The sequence below is a fragment of the Trachurus japonicus genome, chromosome 14 (genome assembly GCF_045865225.1).
Source record: "Trachurus japonicus isolate A0001 chromosome 14, Traja_1.0".
NCBI classification, from domain to species: domain Eukaryota; kingdom Metazoa; phylum Chordata; class Actinopteri; order Carangiformes; family Carangidae; genus Trachurus; species Trachurus japonicus.
The window spans coordinates 11,065,099-11,081,902 of record NC_140920.1 but is presented as its reverse complement, the minus strand read 5'-3'; the positions used below and the strand labels follow the sequence as shown (position 1 = coordinate 11,081,902).

The following is a 16,804-nucleotide window of genomic DNA, read 5'->3' as shown; positions in this document are numbered from 1 at the left end:
GATCATTATCTAATCTTGACAAATTATACACTCCTTTAAAGAACCAAGTCTGCTGATTCAAAAAGAAGAAAAGAAAAAAGTACAGTTCTGCTGGTTAAGTAAATCTTATGTTCATCCTGACTTTTAGGGTGTATATTCAAAGGAGATGAGGGCTATGACTGAAATCAAAAGGCTTGAATAACACAAACCTGTGTGTTGTGGTTATGTAAATGTCAGGCTTGTGCACAAAAAGCGGTGGGGGTGTCTGCAAAAGCAAAAGCCTGCATAAAACTGCAGCTAAATACAGCCACACAATGACGTTAGTGTGTTGCTGTTGCTGTACAATAACTTCAATATTCAGTTATTTATTTCATAGTATTTTTTATATTCTATTATGTAGCCTAAGTATTGAACTAGACCCTCATAACAACAGCAAATCAGAAAACTCCAACTATAATGAAAACAATGGCATAAGTGTTTCATTTATCTTGGAAAACCTCTCACTTTACACTTTACATGAGAGAGGCTGTAATTTAGTGAGAAGGCGTAATTCAGTGTAATGAAGGTCTTGTATCATTAGGTGGACACTGTGTCCTTTTCTGTCCTGCCCTGTGTCGGCTTTGTCCTGTTCATTGTCTCCTGTGTTGATTTATGTCTGAAACATTTGTGACCTCATGATGCTCCTGATTGGAAAACGTAGTGAGTAAGAGTCTGTGGCGCAGTGGCACAGACATGTATCACAGACATGTGTCATGTAACACATCATTTAGATTAGTACACTTAAAGAATAATTTAGTAATGCAATATTATGCATTTTAGAAACAGCATCAATTTGGTTTCTGTTGAGCATGCTGGCATGTTAATATCTTCAACCAATGAGATCAGACAGGGGACGCCTGACGCAGGAAAAGATGAAGCGACAGATCAAACAGGACACTAAGGACACTTGGGACAGTGGACAGGACACAGCAGCCACCTATTGGTACAAAAAACTCATTACACATGATGGGTTATTGTATCTGCCTGGCAGTAATATGGAAACTGACTTAGAAATAGTCTGCTCAGCTTTACTGTAGGAATAGATGGATGGTTTAACAGAGAAGTCATCAGTGTTCATAGAGGTTTGTCACCCATCCTCCTGTTCCTACCACTTATCACATCTATAAAACGAGCAAATGTATCACTTTATAAAGGTTTATGGCTTCAAAACCTAATTTGATTACATACTTGGAGTAGGAGTTCTTAATGATCTGTTATGAAAACATACATTTGGAATAGCTTTCATCAACCGGAATGGTTATCAAACCTCCTGTATATTTTATTATGTTTGCATTTGGCACCAATTACTCACCATAAATATTAATGCATCTCAGTGCAGTCAGCACCGACAGTGTTCAAATTAATGAGATTATGGCCATTTCAAGTTACAGTGCTCAAAAAGACAAGACAAGCACACATCTATTTAAAAGTAATGTTTATTTTGCACCATCGAAGAAAAATCTCGGTGCAAAAGATAAATTCCCAGTTACAACATCAGTGACAGTGCATCTCAGTAAAATAGTAATGCTCAACAAAAAGAAGAGAAAAAATATCATTTACTACATCAAATGAATATCAACACCAACAAAAGCACAGTATAAGTAAAAATTCAATGTTCAAACACAAACAACCAGTTTACCTTAAAACAGACAAAGGCGGCAAATAACAAGAAAATAATACAGTCACTTGCAATAATGCTTCATCTGGTACAGAAACATCAGCACGACGTCCCCCACTGCCACTCACGCTCTCACACAACCACACACACACACACACACACACATACATACATACATACATATGGTGCTGGTACAAAACAGGAGCCAAATGATCATAATCCCATAACCACAGCATTAAAATCAATTACATGTAATAAATATCAGTAAAAGCACCTTTAAAGCTGAAATGTGTTTAATTGATCAACCGACTGTGCAACATGTAAAAAAAAAAATTCAATAAAAACATAATCACATCCGGAGACTGATATACCATTAAAACAACTGTCAAATTTCAAATCAATACATACATTTTTTTTTTTTTTTTTTGCTCAAAATCAAAGATTTAAGGAATATTTACACAACAGACCTCGCAGGAAGTTCTTCAAAGAGCCTTTTTAAAGTCATGATTAAGTGTCTCATTTTGTGATATGATTTGAATTTCAAAGCCATACAATGTTTTAAAACCACTTTTGTAAAAAATAAAATAAAAAGGACCACTAATTGGTGACCTTTGCAGCCCAGGTAAAAAGAAGCTGAGCTTAATCAACAGGGGAAAAAAATTCACTGTCGGGGTAGCCGAAAATGGCGCTGGTCTGATGGGCCCACAGAAAACTGTAATACCTTTGTAAGATTCTCTTGCCCGAGGCGGTTGTGCACTCAAGCCACCACGATAGATTTCACTCCAGTCTGTGTGCAAACACTCAAGCTGCACTCTGTCGCATAAAAAAAAATCCTGGGTGACACTTCCTTAGTAAACCCAAGATACCAAAATATAGAAAAACATTCTTATAGTTCATCATCACAATAGATTAGCATGCTAGACATTTTCAGACCAGCACAATAATGCAAGTAATTTACAGCAAAGTATGACAAGAAGAATCGCGCTAGATGTCATGACCACCACTGTGTCTCCGTCGTATACAGGTGCTACTGTTGGACACTCGGTAAGAGTCCACTGTGACCACTTCAAGTCAAACTCTGATTGTTCATCGAGACATTTAACTCAGAGCCAGGAAACTAAACATGTGCTCTACACACTGGGATCTGTGGAGTTGGTAGTGTAATGGAGGTGCAACTGTTTTACAAAGACGACGTCCTCTGGACTACAAATCAAATCTTTATCAAAATAAGATAACTTCCACTACATAATTATTCACTCTACACAATCTTTAAGGTTATACAGACCGCAAACCTTCCCCTCTGTGCTCAGTCCTTTCAGAAATTTGCTTTTTCTTTACTATTCGGTCATTTACATTCTCTGCAAATCGTGCAAACTGCTAGATATTTGCCCAACCCAAACAAATGAAAATTAACTCAACAGTTTTCACAAAACTGTTTTTTTTTTTTTAAGGGGACCAAGTGCCTTCATGGGGCACAACAGCACTTATGGCCAAACTTATGCAGTTTTATTTTTCTACCAATCATTACATATGTGGCAAAGTCTAAAATAATTAGGTACAATCAAAGAATTACATCTGCAAACTCCTGGAAGGACTGTATATTAACTTTGTGCAAATTTGTGTATAATCACAAAGGCTCATTTCATATATTCACTGCTTTGCTGTATATATGGCTTCTGCTCATTTATGGCTCTTTTTTCCCTTTATCCCTATGTAGCCAGGCACTGCTTTTACCCACAGTGAAAACAGGTAAATGTCTCATTTTTTAACTTTTAGTGTGAGAATACTGAATAAGTATAATTTTGTCTAAAGGCCACAGATTTGAGTAAATCTTAGAGATACCAAATCAGACCTCTACCGTCCTCTCTTCCATCCATTTAAGAAAAATACATGTTTGGTTTTTAGGGGAAATGTTTCACAATAACTGAAGGTGTTTAACTGTTTAAAAAAGGTGTAACTAAATGTTATATTGAATGAAAACTTAACACTAACCCAAAACCAGTCTTTTGGTCATCAGTATGTTATCTGAAGGTGAGTGACTGGAGGACTTCATGTTGCCAGTATTAGCACATACTGCTTCATTCCCCAGCTGCTCTCTCCCCTGCTGTTTAGGCTAGCTCTTCTTTGGGGCCACAGTTTGTTTTGGCTGTGCTTTGGATGCGGTTGCAGAGGCAGAGGAGGAGGTGGAAGAAGAGGAGGAGGAAGAAGATGAACTCCATCGGGTCTCTACTCCTGTGCTCGTCATTTTTAGCTTCCGCCGTTTTGCAAGAGGAGCGTTGTCAACACTTTTCAGAAAGAACCCCTCTCTCTTACCACGGTTGAAAGCCTGACAAGAGAGGAGAATGAGGACAGAAGATGTAAACACTTTAGAGACATGCATTCAATATGGATTTTTAGAAATGTTTTAATTCTACAGCGCTATTACCTTGTAGGTAGCATTAACATAGGTGCGAACAGTAGGTCCACTGGACTCCAGCACATCTGGAGTGCACAATGGAGTGGTGGACATGGATGCTCCACCCTGCAGCCAGCTGTTCTCTTTCAGATCAGAGAGTTTGAGACGGTTCTCTGGATCCACCGTCAGCAGGCCTTTTATCATAGACAGAGGACACAAACAAGAACAAAATGAGAGAGACACAGACAAAACAAAGTGACGCATTAGGAGAGGGTGAGGAAAACATTTATCCAACAGCAAAAAAAAACCCCTAAAAACACTATTAAAAACATTCTTTAAGCAGAGACTCAGACAAAGTTATACAGTCAATGAAAACCATATACCTTTAACCAGCTCTTTGGCATCCTCTGATACTCCTTTCCAGGCTTCTCCTTCCAATGAGAAATCACCCTCTTTTATCTTCTGCATGATGTCAGCAGCGTACGATGAGGTCATCCCACGTTGCTCACTCTGAAACGGCACCTGGCCCGACAGCATGGTGTACTAAGGGAGAACACACACAGATCATCTTCAGTTACTTCAGTTCATGTGACTGATGTGACAGAGAACAGACCGGTGAAAGATCAAATTACCAGGATGACCCCGAGACTCCAGAGGTCACAGGCTTTGTCGTATCCTGCACTCTCAAAAAGTTCGGGTGCAGCGTACTGCAGGGTGAAGCAGGGAGTTTGCAGGGGGGCGCTGCCTGCAGGACACAGGCGGGCAAATCCAAAGTCTATTACTTTCAGCACCGAGTCCTCCCCCTCATCTGAAAACAGCACGTTCTGTAACGGTAAACAAAAGAAAAATTGCTGATGTGTTATTTATAGTTAACAAACAAGGCTCCATTTTCCTGACACAGCACTGTCCATTGAATAACACTAGTAAACAAACTGCTACTACTAAACACTATCGATTGGTATGATTCTCAGCACATGTGGCAAAAAGGTGGGCGTGAAGGGCAAACGGGGTGAAATTAGTTGTTGGTATTTTGATGACAAATGAGAGGATAAGAGCCGTTTCCATATCACTCATCCATCTCATGTTGATTCTCTCTGAACTTTAACTCAAGACTTGAGAAGAAATGTGCAGGAATTGTGGAATAATGTAGATAAGGAGTTTTTCATTCATATCAAACATTTTCATATATAGCATATCAGCAGTTTGTGGTTAGAACAGGCATCTCAGGAAAACACTGGGCGATTCTTAACACTATCTGTTATTAACAGCTGCTTGGTACAACATGAAAGCCTTCAGTTAATTATATCCCACAGCAATCTGAAGCCAGCAGGGTGTTTGAGTGACAACAGCAGTACAGAGACATGTTACACCGTGTCTGCCATGTTTACCTCGACTAAAATCAAACTGCTCGATTCTCGCTCTGTATTCAGCCACTTTAGGTGAGACAACCTATGACTGCAAATGGGCTGTTTTGATACTTTCATAGCGTCTGCTTCATAATTTAATACAAGGTTAAAATCTCATTTTCTATAATGTGACATTTAAACGTACCTTGGATTTACAAGTTTCGTTTTCAATTACAAAGAGTTATTTTGATTTTCAGTGTGGTGTGACACAGCAGAATTGTGACAGGAAAAATGTTGTTGTCTATTTGAATTGAGAAATTCAGTACTTTTCCGGGGATTATCCCCACCACTAACCTCTGGTTTGAGGTCTCTGTGCACGACCCCAGCCTCGTGCATGAAGCTGACAGCCGAGACCAGGCTCTGTAACAGCTGACTGGCCTCCGCCTCGCCGAAAAGTTTCTTCCTTTTGATCCTTTCGAGCAGCTCCCCGCCTCGTAGAAGCTCCATCACTAAATATGTGTGATACTGACAGAGTGGGAGAAGTGGGAAGACAAGGGTTTATGTGATGGATCTCTTGTTGATGCAGTTCAATATCTGGCATGTTATTGTAATGTCAGTGCAGGTACGGTACATGTTCCTCCACTGTACCTGATCTGTATAGACTTCATGCAGCTTGACGATGTTGGGATGCGCCTCACACTGCCTTAAAGCAGCGATCTCCCTCTGACTGTTCGCCTCCATCCTAACACAGACAGAAGGAAAACCAAAGGTCATTCTGTGACCTTGGAGAAAAAACAAACGATGTCCGCACAACTGCTATAATCGAGCTCCCAAAAATGTATTATAAGGACAACGTTTCGACCACTTGGGTCTTCATCAGGTCATCTCATTCTGTGACCTTGACCGTCAGATAGCACAGAGATACAGGACAGATATTTATTACCAACATGAGCTATTACCATGAAGCTTCAATCTTCACTCACCTGCGGCTCACGATCTTGACGGCATATTCGTGGCCAGTTTGCTTGTGTTTGCATTTCCTGCACACAGAGAAGCTCCCCTCACCTAGCGGGGGCCCGTGAAGACACAGCTCATAGTGATGGAAAAACTGTGATTCCTGAACAAAGAGGGGATGGAGTGATTCACAGGGAACTGTTAAGGAAGATGTGCTGAGTTCATTTTTGTTTTTGTTTTCTTTTGCGTTTGCCACGGCTAACAGAAACAGAACAGGGATCTGACTACATTCACCAATGTGTCATAAGCCAAAAAGTCAATATTGAAGTACCTGAGAAGTGTTTTCACATCCTTTAGATTTACACAGCATCTGTTTCACAATCTTGTCAAAGGGGCTTTTCAATATATGATATTATCAAAATGCCTTATTTATTCATAATTATCTACTGTTGTTAACAATACACAACTACAAAGCCTGATTTCTATTCAACTGAGCTGTGTAAAATTGAAAACAATACTTTAGCTCCACTTTATGTTCAATAAAATTATGTCATTCAGTCTCAAGTGATAAATACCACCTTGAAAAACAGATCCAATCCTTTAATATATTTCTAAACAGATAGTATAATACTGTATATTGGCACAAGTGTGATAAATGTTGTATGTCCTTCTAGCTCTTCATACAACATATGAAAACAATTATGCTGTGAAATAAGATACCCCAAGATTAGTTGATAATCTAGGCTAAATCGACTAGTTTCTCTTCCTCTCTTCCTTCCTGTTGGCTGTGATAAAGAAACACAGCTCAGACATTTTGTGTTACAGTGGTTCTAGTGCAGTTGTTATGCAGCTCTCTGGTGAAGTTAAGAACTGCTGATGCTCAAGCGACTTGAAACCTGAAACAATAACATCATCATAAGTCAAGATACACTGGTTGGAGACCCTTACCTCTAACATTGCACTGCGCTGGACAGAGGCCGAACCTGGTCGATCAGCACCAATCTGGGCCTCTACAAAATCTCCCATAACCGCATTCTTGTTGAACAGAATTGAGGGAGCAATAAAAGAGTAACCCTAAAATACCAGAAGGAGGGATAAGATTACATTTTGAGCTGTCACCTTTGAGCAAGAAAGTGAAAAAAAATACAACTGTATTAACCTTCAAATTATTGAGTGATTTATTATTTTTTAAACAAATCTACTTTATCCAAATGTTTTTAAAAGGATGCTCACAGGTTATTTAGGAATAACTGCTTAAGGATGAGACAGGACCGACCTGGAACAAGCGATCAGTGCTCGGAGGTGTGCTTGCTGGAGAGTAGACAGGATCCATCCCAGTGAACTCCTCAGCAAAGTTTCCCGTATCCAGTTCACTCTTCAGCTCCGGTTTGAATGGACTTGCCACCTTCTTCTGTGCAAGGTCAGCCCAGTTCAGTCCCTGTTAGGACACAAAGCAGATGACACTCATGGATGAATTAAGAAGAGATGACAAGGGAAGAGAGATGTCGGGGCAAAGCGCAGCCAAGGTTATGTCAGACCTTGAAGAAGGAATGTGCTTTGATGTCCTCTGCCCCTCTTGGTCCGGAGCCAAGTCTCTTGTGAGGATCTTTGACCAACAATTTCCTCAGCAGGTCCTGAGCAGTTGATCCAATCATTGAGGGGAAAGGTGGATCACAGCGCAAAATCCGTCTAAGTGAAGATTGGTGGAAGAGATGGAGAAGGCTTAAAGCTTTCAATCAGAATCGTCTTATTCATCATGACATGTGTCATTATTAAGTATAATAATATAATTAAGTAAATGGTAACTACAACACAATTTAAGATTCAAATGTGCATTTTATGGAGATGGAGCCAGCACCACTCACTTTGACACCTCACTCTGGGAGTTCCTCTCTCCTTCCAAGGTAAAAGGAGACGCTCCTGTCAGCAGTTCAAACATTAGGATCCCAAGGCTCCACCAATCCACCGACTGAAGGGAGAGACAGGTTAAAAACATTACATGAAGGAGGGAGAACAAAATATAAAGTTTAAAAATGTATACTGTCTGTGCAGCTCTGGTTGTCTATTGTAATGTGTGACAAATACTTCAAAAGGTCACAACTGAAACTTTGATCTAATGAACAGTGATAAAAGAACATGTTACTTATTTACCCAAAGCTGAGACTTAAACAACTTTACAAAAGCTAAAAGATCAAAAGCACATAATCTGAAGCATGTGGGACAGGTGTATTCAGGGCGTGTCAATGTTGTTTTTTAATGTTATATGATGAGAACTATGAATGATCCCTTAGTTTGTAATGAAACTGTTTAGTTTCATAGTTTAAATTTAGTTGATGAAGAGAAAACATTTTGTGTTCCAGGTATAAGAAAGACTGGTTTCTCTGCAGGGATTCATACAAAGTCACATCCATGACAAAACATTATATAAACACACATGGCACAAAGAAACTCCAACCTTCTGGGGCCATATTATAATCTTCCACCTGACTGATCCCAACATCTAAGCGCAATTATGTACATAATGTGCATGTGTGCGCTCTGTGACACATATTGCTTTTGACAATACACCTTTAAAGCAGAAGTGTGTGTTTGTGTTAATATAAGTCTTAAATAGTTATATCTTCCGACAGCAATCACTTACATAGAGTGTTTGGACTGAAACACGGGTCTGTCAGTCCCTCTGCTCTGCTCTGAGCCGAAGAGAAAACATTTATCGTATCCTACAGTTTTTATCCAATGAGGAGAGAGAACGGCATGCAGGGCTGTGTGTGCAGCCAAGGGACGCCGTGAATGTGGCGACGTAGGGACGAGGACTGTTATGGTGCGTTCAAGGAAACTCGTATTTTTCCGACCGTGAAGTGGTACCAGTTCGATCTGGTACGAGTTCACCGGTCGGAAGTTACGAGTGGCCGTTATAGTGACTTTCACCGGTAAAACAGGTCGGAAAAACACGAGTGGGTTGCCTGAAACGCTACAAAGTCGTAAGTTGTGACTTGAAGCTGTAATTTACGATTTCAAAAGCCTGCCTGGAACGCAGCATTAGCGAAAACGACCGGACCACTTACTTCTGCTTTAAGTACCAGTGAAATACCACACAACTGAGGTTTTTGTTGTTCAATCGTCACTTTACATTGTCTCAAGATAGTAACGTGCCAACAGTGTGCCTGACCACACCTCAGACCAACACGCCCATGAGCACAGAGATAAGAACAAGTGTTGACGCCAGACAGGAAAATAAACACTGCATTGAACTGAAACTGCAAAGACACTTGTGCACTAAGTTTACAGCCACTTAAAATCTTTACCAATTGTTTTAACACCTGCTAAAGCACTGCTTGCTGCTTTACTTTAATATATGTACCTTGCCATGCCCCGACTTCCCCCTGATGATTTCAGGTGCCATGTACTCAATGGTGCCACAGAAAGAGTAGGTCCGTTCCTTCTGTATTCAGAAGAAAGGGGACATCATGTCAATTTGTAAAAAAAAAAAAAAAAAAAAACTCAAATTAACAAAATATTGAGAGAAAATAACATTACACACATTCTCTGTGTCATTTTCCACATGCAGACACATTTCTATGCGTAGGGTATGGTTTTGTGTTCACATACCTCCTTTTCCAGAAACTCTTTGCTGAGCCCAAAATCTGTCAATACCACATGGCCTTCACTATCGAGAAGGATGTTTTCCAACTTGATGTCTCGGTACACAATCCCAAGCTGTGCGAAAACAAACACAATGAAATTGTACCTGTTACAGTCATGTGGACAGGGATGGACATGCGGCACAAACTAATTTTTTTTTTCACAAACAAAGAAGATAGAATTGAACCATTATCAGCTGGATAATACCAGTAATTGCATCGCTTTAGGTCTATTCAGTTGTTCTAATAGCTAGACTTGTCAGAGAAAACAACGGCCCAGACAGCACAACGCAACCTGAAGTACAAGCCTTAATTGCACTAACATCATGAAATGAGAATCTAACTCAGAAAAGACAGTATCGCCTTGATGGCTATATTTGACGCCATCCAGAGGAACAACGCGTTAAGAGTCAACTTTATGGTTTTCAGCTTATTGGACAATTTGTGTGAATGGTGATGTTTCCACAGGCAGTAAGAATCTCCTATTGTAAAGATTTGTTTTCATTACAATGTTGGATTGTCCATCTGTTCACATGCTGAAGGTCATAACTTGGACAGTTAGAGTGCTGCTAGTTAACCTCAGGAGTATATTAAACCAGGACTAACATTCAATAATATATATAATATGACTCAAATGGGATAATAATGTTGTTCTGTGTTTGCTAAATTTGTGTAACGAGGCAACTGCTTTGAAACACATCAGCTATAACAACTTTCTAAATGTATTGTTTCGGTGCAGCGTCTCTGTAAGCTTCTTTTGTCTTCCTTCTCACCCCCCAGTGTCCAAAAAAAATCGATAAATGCAGCTTTAGGTTATAGAGCTGGAAGGAACAACACCCACCTTGTGTAGGTGCTCCAGAGCCAGGATTGTTTCCCCAATATAAATCCGCACCGCCTCCTCAGGAAAGTGATCCCGCTGGTACAAATGAGTGAACATCTCCCCACCGCTCACATAGTCTGCATTCACACACACACACACACACACACACAAATACACAGGGAGCTTGAATAGACATAATACAAAAATTACACAAACACACATATTGCACATAAGGCCAACAAACAGACAGAAGACAGTAATAGACAGAAACATAAAGAGAACATCTATTCAGCAATCCAAGACTGAAAAAAGACAGGTCTTCCTCATATTTGGCTCTGCTGCTCCACCACTCACCCAAGATGAGATGCAGTTTGCTCTGCGTCTGAAAGGCATAGTGGAGCGTGACCAGGAAGGGAGACTGGCGGATGTGCTCGAGCACCTGCCTCTCAGTGCGGGTATGTTCTGTTGTCTTTGCCTTTTGAACAATTGCTGCTTTTTTCAACACCTAAGGCAACAGTGGAAATTAATTAAAAACATACTACTTAGTTACAAAATTACTTACATTACAAGATGAAGTCAAATACTAGATTAGAACAGAACAACGTGTAACTGTATATTGATAAGAGACAGCACATATTTCTCCTATTAAACTGAACAGTGATTTCCCTCATATGCTGCGCAATTATGAAAATGAGATCAAATTTGGATAAAAGCAAAATCTGTGAATCATTTCAAAGTATTTTCTGACTTGTATTTAAAACATCAGCTAGAGTTTTATATTCGTTAACAAGAAATGATCACATTTAGTTCAATACCTCAACTAACAGCCTTACCTTCATAGCATATAGTTGACCCACATCATGGCCGCTGTTCTTCCGGACCAAAAACACTTTTCCATAAGCTAAAGAAAGAGAAACAAATATATCCTCAAGTCATTTAAAAGTTAAATAACTACTAGCAAACTAAAAAGTAACACAATCAAATTATCCCTTAATTGGGTCCACTGCAAAACATCAGCACAGGGGGAACAGGTGTAAAAAATGATTTCAAGTGTCTGGTAATAAACTATATGCAAAAACATTCCTGTGCACAACTTATAATTAGGTGTTATTTGTTTGTTGATAGAGACATCCTCTTAAGCTCTCCCATAGGTATTTTGTATGGAAGAGATTTAATAAGGGCGAGGTCTACAGCATATGCTTTACCCAGTGAACATACGCATATTACTCACTGCCTCAATGTTTTGCAACTCCCAAATCAGGAAATGAATGTTAAGACATGTTTTACCACAGCTTTTAGCTCCTCAAGGGAACTTAGTCTTTACAGACTGTAAAATTCAATTACAAACACTGTACCCTCAAGATATCTAACCACGGCAGGGGAATATTTCCTGCCTTTATTCACTGTATCTCATGATAACAGTTCACTCAAGTTTGCTTCAAGTTTAATCACTTAACTTAAGACTTACCTCCAGTGCCCAAGACTTTGAGCAGCTCAAAGTTCTCCATGCCGACCCTCTCAGTGTGACCTGTGAGGTTCGCTAAGGATAGAAAGAAAATCCAGAATCAAAACATAACAGTGTAAAAGTTCAATTTCTGTACCCTGCAAATTTTTTGTTTTAAAAGGTCAGGAAGACTAGTAGCAAAGTGTTTTACCATCTCTGAAAATGTTCTAAAAGAGATGTCTAACTTTAAAGAGACGTTAGGTTTTAACTGTGAGTAACACATGAACTGTGTTTGGCTGTAAGCTTTCTACACAAAGAAAAACTGTAATAACAGACAAATTTATAATAAGAATGTATAACAATTAGAAAAAAACCTAATGTGATCAAATATAAATGACAGAGGCGTTCATACATGATAAAGGTAAGCATCATATGTATTCAATCTGAATCGATGTTTTCAAAGCTTCACTATTAGAAAGTGCATTATTTAATACATAATAAGAGAAAGAATAATGTCCGCTGCCCTTCTTTTTTTTATCGATATAAAGATTTGTGCACTGCAATCAAGATCTACACCTCTCCTGCAACATCTCATGAAAAACCAGGGATGACATCAGAGATTGCCATGTGGTCAGGTCTGCAACTATCCTGAACATTTCAGCCAAATGAGGGTGAATAAAGCAGCTGCTCTCTGCTTTATGTGATTTTAAGGGTATTTTGCTTGTAAAGTCACACTGTAAAGTCTATCTATGATATAAACAGTATCAATTAACAAACTTGAAGTCCAGATTAAAGATTTTTATTAAGCATTATTACAGCATAACTACATTACATAACTGACTTCTGCACCTTTAATAACCAATGCTCTGAAAGCCTGCCACATAGGTGGTTAAGATCTTTTCACATAAATGACTTGAGTGTATAGTAAAGCATATGATATCATTAATGTAACGACACTGATCAATTAAATCCAAAACACCTGTCTGACTTTAGAGGAGACAACACAACTCAGTCTACAAGCTGAAAGTGACTGAAAGTATTTCTAATAAAGAGCACTGCTTTGTGAGTTTATTTCATTCAATAAATAACATTTCGGGGTTGTGTTATATTGTGCTGCAAATCTGAATCGTCATCCTTCTGTCAAAGACTGAACAATTAGAAATTATAATTCAATAGATGCTGTATTAATTAAATAACAGAACTGACACCTGTGTAGTTATGGTTAAAGTGTAAACAATGTGGTTCATTATCGATGTACTTGACTTCTTGACTTACCATTGGTGATTTGATGCTTGACAGTACAGTCCATTTCATTTGTTTTTCCATCGGAGTCATCACTGCTACCAGATGTGTCCCCAGGCATAACTTAATGTAGACTATAGCCTTATACAGACTGTTTAAGATAAACTGGGTGGTAAATATATATATAAATATATATAACAGTATGCGAAAAAAGCTACTGTATCAGCATTATGTAGAATATAAGGATTGTTCAAATGATCGGACAGATGTGTTTCCTAAACAATACTGCTGCCCTAACGTTAATCCCCAAGCCTCTGACAGACATCCTGTTGTTTCGCATTATTTATCTCATGTGATAGGACGAAATCGATCCGATAACACAGACATACAGCTTTTTCAGATTTTTAAATGATTGTTTTAAGTTATTAGCCCAGAGAAAGATCGTCAACACTGATTGATTTCGATTAAATGCACGTCAGATACAGCTTCAAGTGTGATGTACACACAGTTCAAGTGGCTAACGTTAGCATTAGCTGCCCAACAGTATTCACAAGTTGTGGCTGACGTTACTTGATAATAACGCTAACGCTAGTTATACCAAAAAAATTAAAACGTGAAAACAAAATAATAATGCGGTTTGAGTCAGTATGTTAACAGCTACAATGCCAGTTAATTAGCATAACAGGTACAACACCAATACACATTTACAAACTAGCAGCTAGCTGGCTAATTGCTGCTGCTGCCCGTCAAAGTTTCAAACGTTGTGCTAATGATAATGTTTTAGTTCGCTGTGTCAAGTGGCCTCTTCAGATACAGATACAGATACCACCTATCACACCATGTTGGCAAGTGTCAGGTTTAGGTAGCTCCTTATCTTCTTTGTCTCCACTTGAGTCAAGTTAATGATTCGCCCATGATGAAATATATTTACATCTCTCTTTGTATTTATATTGTCAGAGAGGCTAGCTGGCTAGCTGCTAACTCCAGGATGCTTTCGACACACACAACCTGGGCGACGGTCAGTCACGTGACCGTCCGGGTGGGCGGAGCGACGTTTAAAGTGACCTCGGAAAATCCAGTAGTTCCTAAAGTTGATGCATATTTTGTCTGTTTAGTTTTTATTTGTTTATTTAATATACTATTTTTTTTATTATAATTATCTCAATTTTATTTAATTTTGTTTATGTATATTATTCATGTAATTTACATATTGATGTGCCCTGCTGAGAGGTGTTATGTTAACATTACGTTATTATTGTTGTTAATATGCCTTTATATTCTGTAAATTATTTATTTTAAATAATAAAAAATAAAAAAAAGTTGCTAAAGTTGGATATAAATGGAGGACAAATCTTTTGTTATTTTTCTCTCAGTCTCTTCTTTGCAAACTTCTCTGGAAGTTATGACATGTGCCTTTTTGATTATAATAAAGAACTGAAGAAGCATTATTTTAAGTTACTTATATTCAACAAATCAAAAGGCTATTAAAACATTACATTTTTGTATCATTTACATCCTCTTTATTCAATGAATTCTACCCATGACTCATCTGTTACTTGCTGTTCTTTCTGTATACTGTTTGTATTTCAATTTAAAAAAAAATTTTTTTAAAGTTGAGTATTGTTCATAACCATTTGAAACTAAACACTAAGCATTTTAACTACTATTATAAAAAAAAAAATTGCGCATTTACTGATCGAATTTTGTGTTGCATTGATAAAATTTACCAGACCTTTGTGATACAGGGCTTACATTCTTGCTGCTTCAACACATAAACCATCTATTTTCCATTTACCACAAGTAGCTATTCATTGTGTTTATTGAATACTTTATTAGTGAAGTGTACAACTATCCACAGAAGTTTGTATTGGAGAGTGTCTCCACTGTAGATTTTATTGGTCCGTGTATTGCAAGGTGTTTAAATCACATTAACAAAGACCCAACAATAGAACATGGGTCTTCTACTGCATTGATTCAGTGCCAGCGTTGTTGGTCTTACAAGACAAAAAAAAAAGCCACCACCCACCTTCATAATACATTCAGATACTGTATATTTCACAGTACAGCTGACTTCCATTGGTATGTTACACGTCTCAGGAGTTTCTTTTACATTACGTAAAGGCAACACATTTGTTGCATGTAGTTTATGACTTTTATGGTGGTATTGCCCACGCCTATTTTTGTGTTGTTCGCCACAAGTCATTAATTCCACTTTAGAAATATGAAACAAAAGGTGGTATAATTTCCAACATATTTCAGACCCTTGTGGAAACCCTAGCACAGAGTTACTATAACAATGTGGTCACTTGAGGTATCTGAAGCCACATGTGGCCTAAAGGTCAATAGCAATATTACACTTATATGTATGGCCTGTCTGGAAACAGAAGCTGAGCGACTGCAGGTGTGGGAGGACAATTTCCACCATCATGTGCAAAGCCAATAAATGATAAATTAGAGAAGGCTAGCACAATTCTCCATAAGAATTCCCTCACTGAGTGAAATACACCTTGGTAGATAGTGGCTGGTAGCACTGGGACTTCAGTGCTCCAAGACGAGCTGTCAAACATTAAAGATGCATCATGAAGATACATCAAGAATTGAAAGACCTGTGCTCCTGGTTACTTGACCAATAGTTAGTAGCTTAGAAGGTAAATCCACCCTTTAACCATCAGGTTATTCCTGTTATCTCTCATGGTAGCCAGGCAAGTGGTCACTTTTTTTTTTTAACAGGCACCCTCTATTTTCAGATATGGGAAGACAAAATTTGAGGCTGGCTAAAAGTTATGTACTCTCTTTACCAAAGTTAAAACACAATCACTGAATCACGACAGTGTGCGAGTATCATTGTGCTAGATAAACTGATTGTGGTCTTGCTCACAGAGCAGTGCGTTATCAACAACAAACTTGTAACTTTTATTGATGGTCTTTGTGACATGTCATAGTCTTCAACTTGTTTATTGTCGACTAACAGAAATGAAAACATGCTTGCTTTAACTGGTATTTGAATTTTATAAACCATTTTAAGGATCAACCTCAAAAATCTTGTAAAGGCCAAATTTCCCTCAACTCTTAAAGGCAAAGTTTTACATTCTCCTGTTAATGAGCTGTACACAAATATTTTCAACCAGACAGTAGACATTTAAAAAGACAGCACTGAAATTAAGAACAATCAGTGTTGACTATTACGGGATCTACACTGAAATTATGATTAGGAGTCCAAATTTTTCTTTATGCGGTTTCATTTCTTGGAAAACACTTTGATGAAGTGAGAGGAATATGTGAATTGCTTAAGGGTGGATTTCCCCTTTAAACATTGAACATACTGG

General features: G+C 38.4%; 1 protein-coding gene across 1 annotated transcript; it reads right to left on the bottom strand.

The window, feature by feature from the left end:
* Positions 1-1,436: 1,436 nt before the first annotated feature.
* On the bottom strand, positions 1,437-14,509 carry rps6ka4 (ribosomal protein S6 kinase A4). Its single transcript, XM_085797477.1, has 18 exons — positions 13,512-14,509; positions 12,261-12,332; positions 11,626-11,693; positions 11,147-11,297; positions 10,814-10,929; positions 9,941-10,048; positions 9,693-9,773; positions 8,197-8,300; positions 7,870-8,020; positions 7,608-7,769; positions 7,280-7,405; positions 6,361-6,494; positions 6,026-6,119; positions 5,732-5,902; positions 4,664-4,855; positions 4,415-4,574; positions 4,062-4,225; positions 1,437-3,962 (listed from the first exon to the last, which is right to left on the bottom strand). Exons 1-18 carry the CDS (start codon positions 13,597-13,599, stop codon positions 3,750-3,752), a joined length of 2,355 nt encoding a protein of 784 aa, XP_085653603.1. The 5' UTR covers positions 13,600-14,509; the 3' UTR covers positions 1,437-3,749.
* Between the last annotated feature and the right edge of the window lie 2,295 nt (positions 14,510-16,804).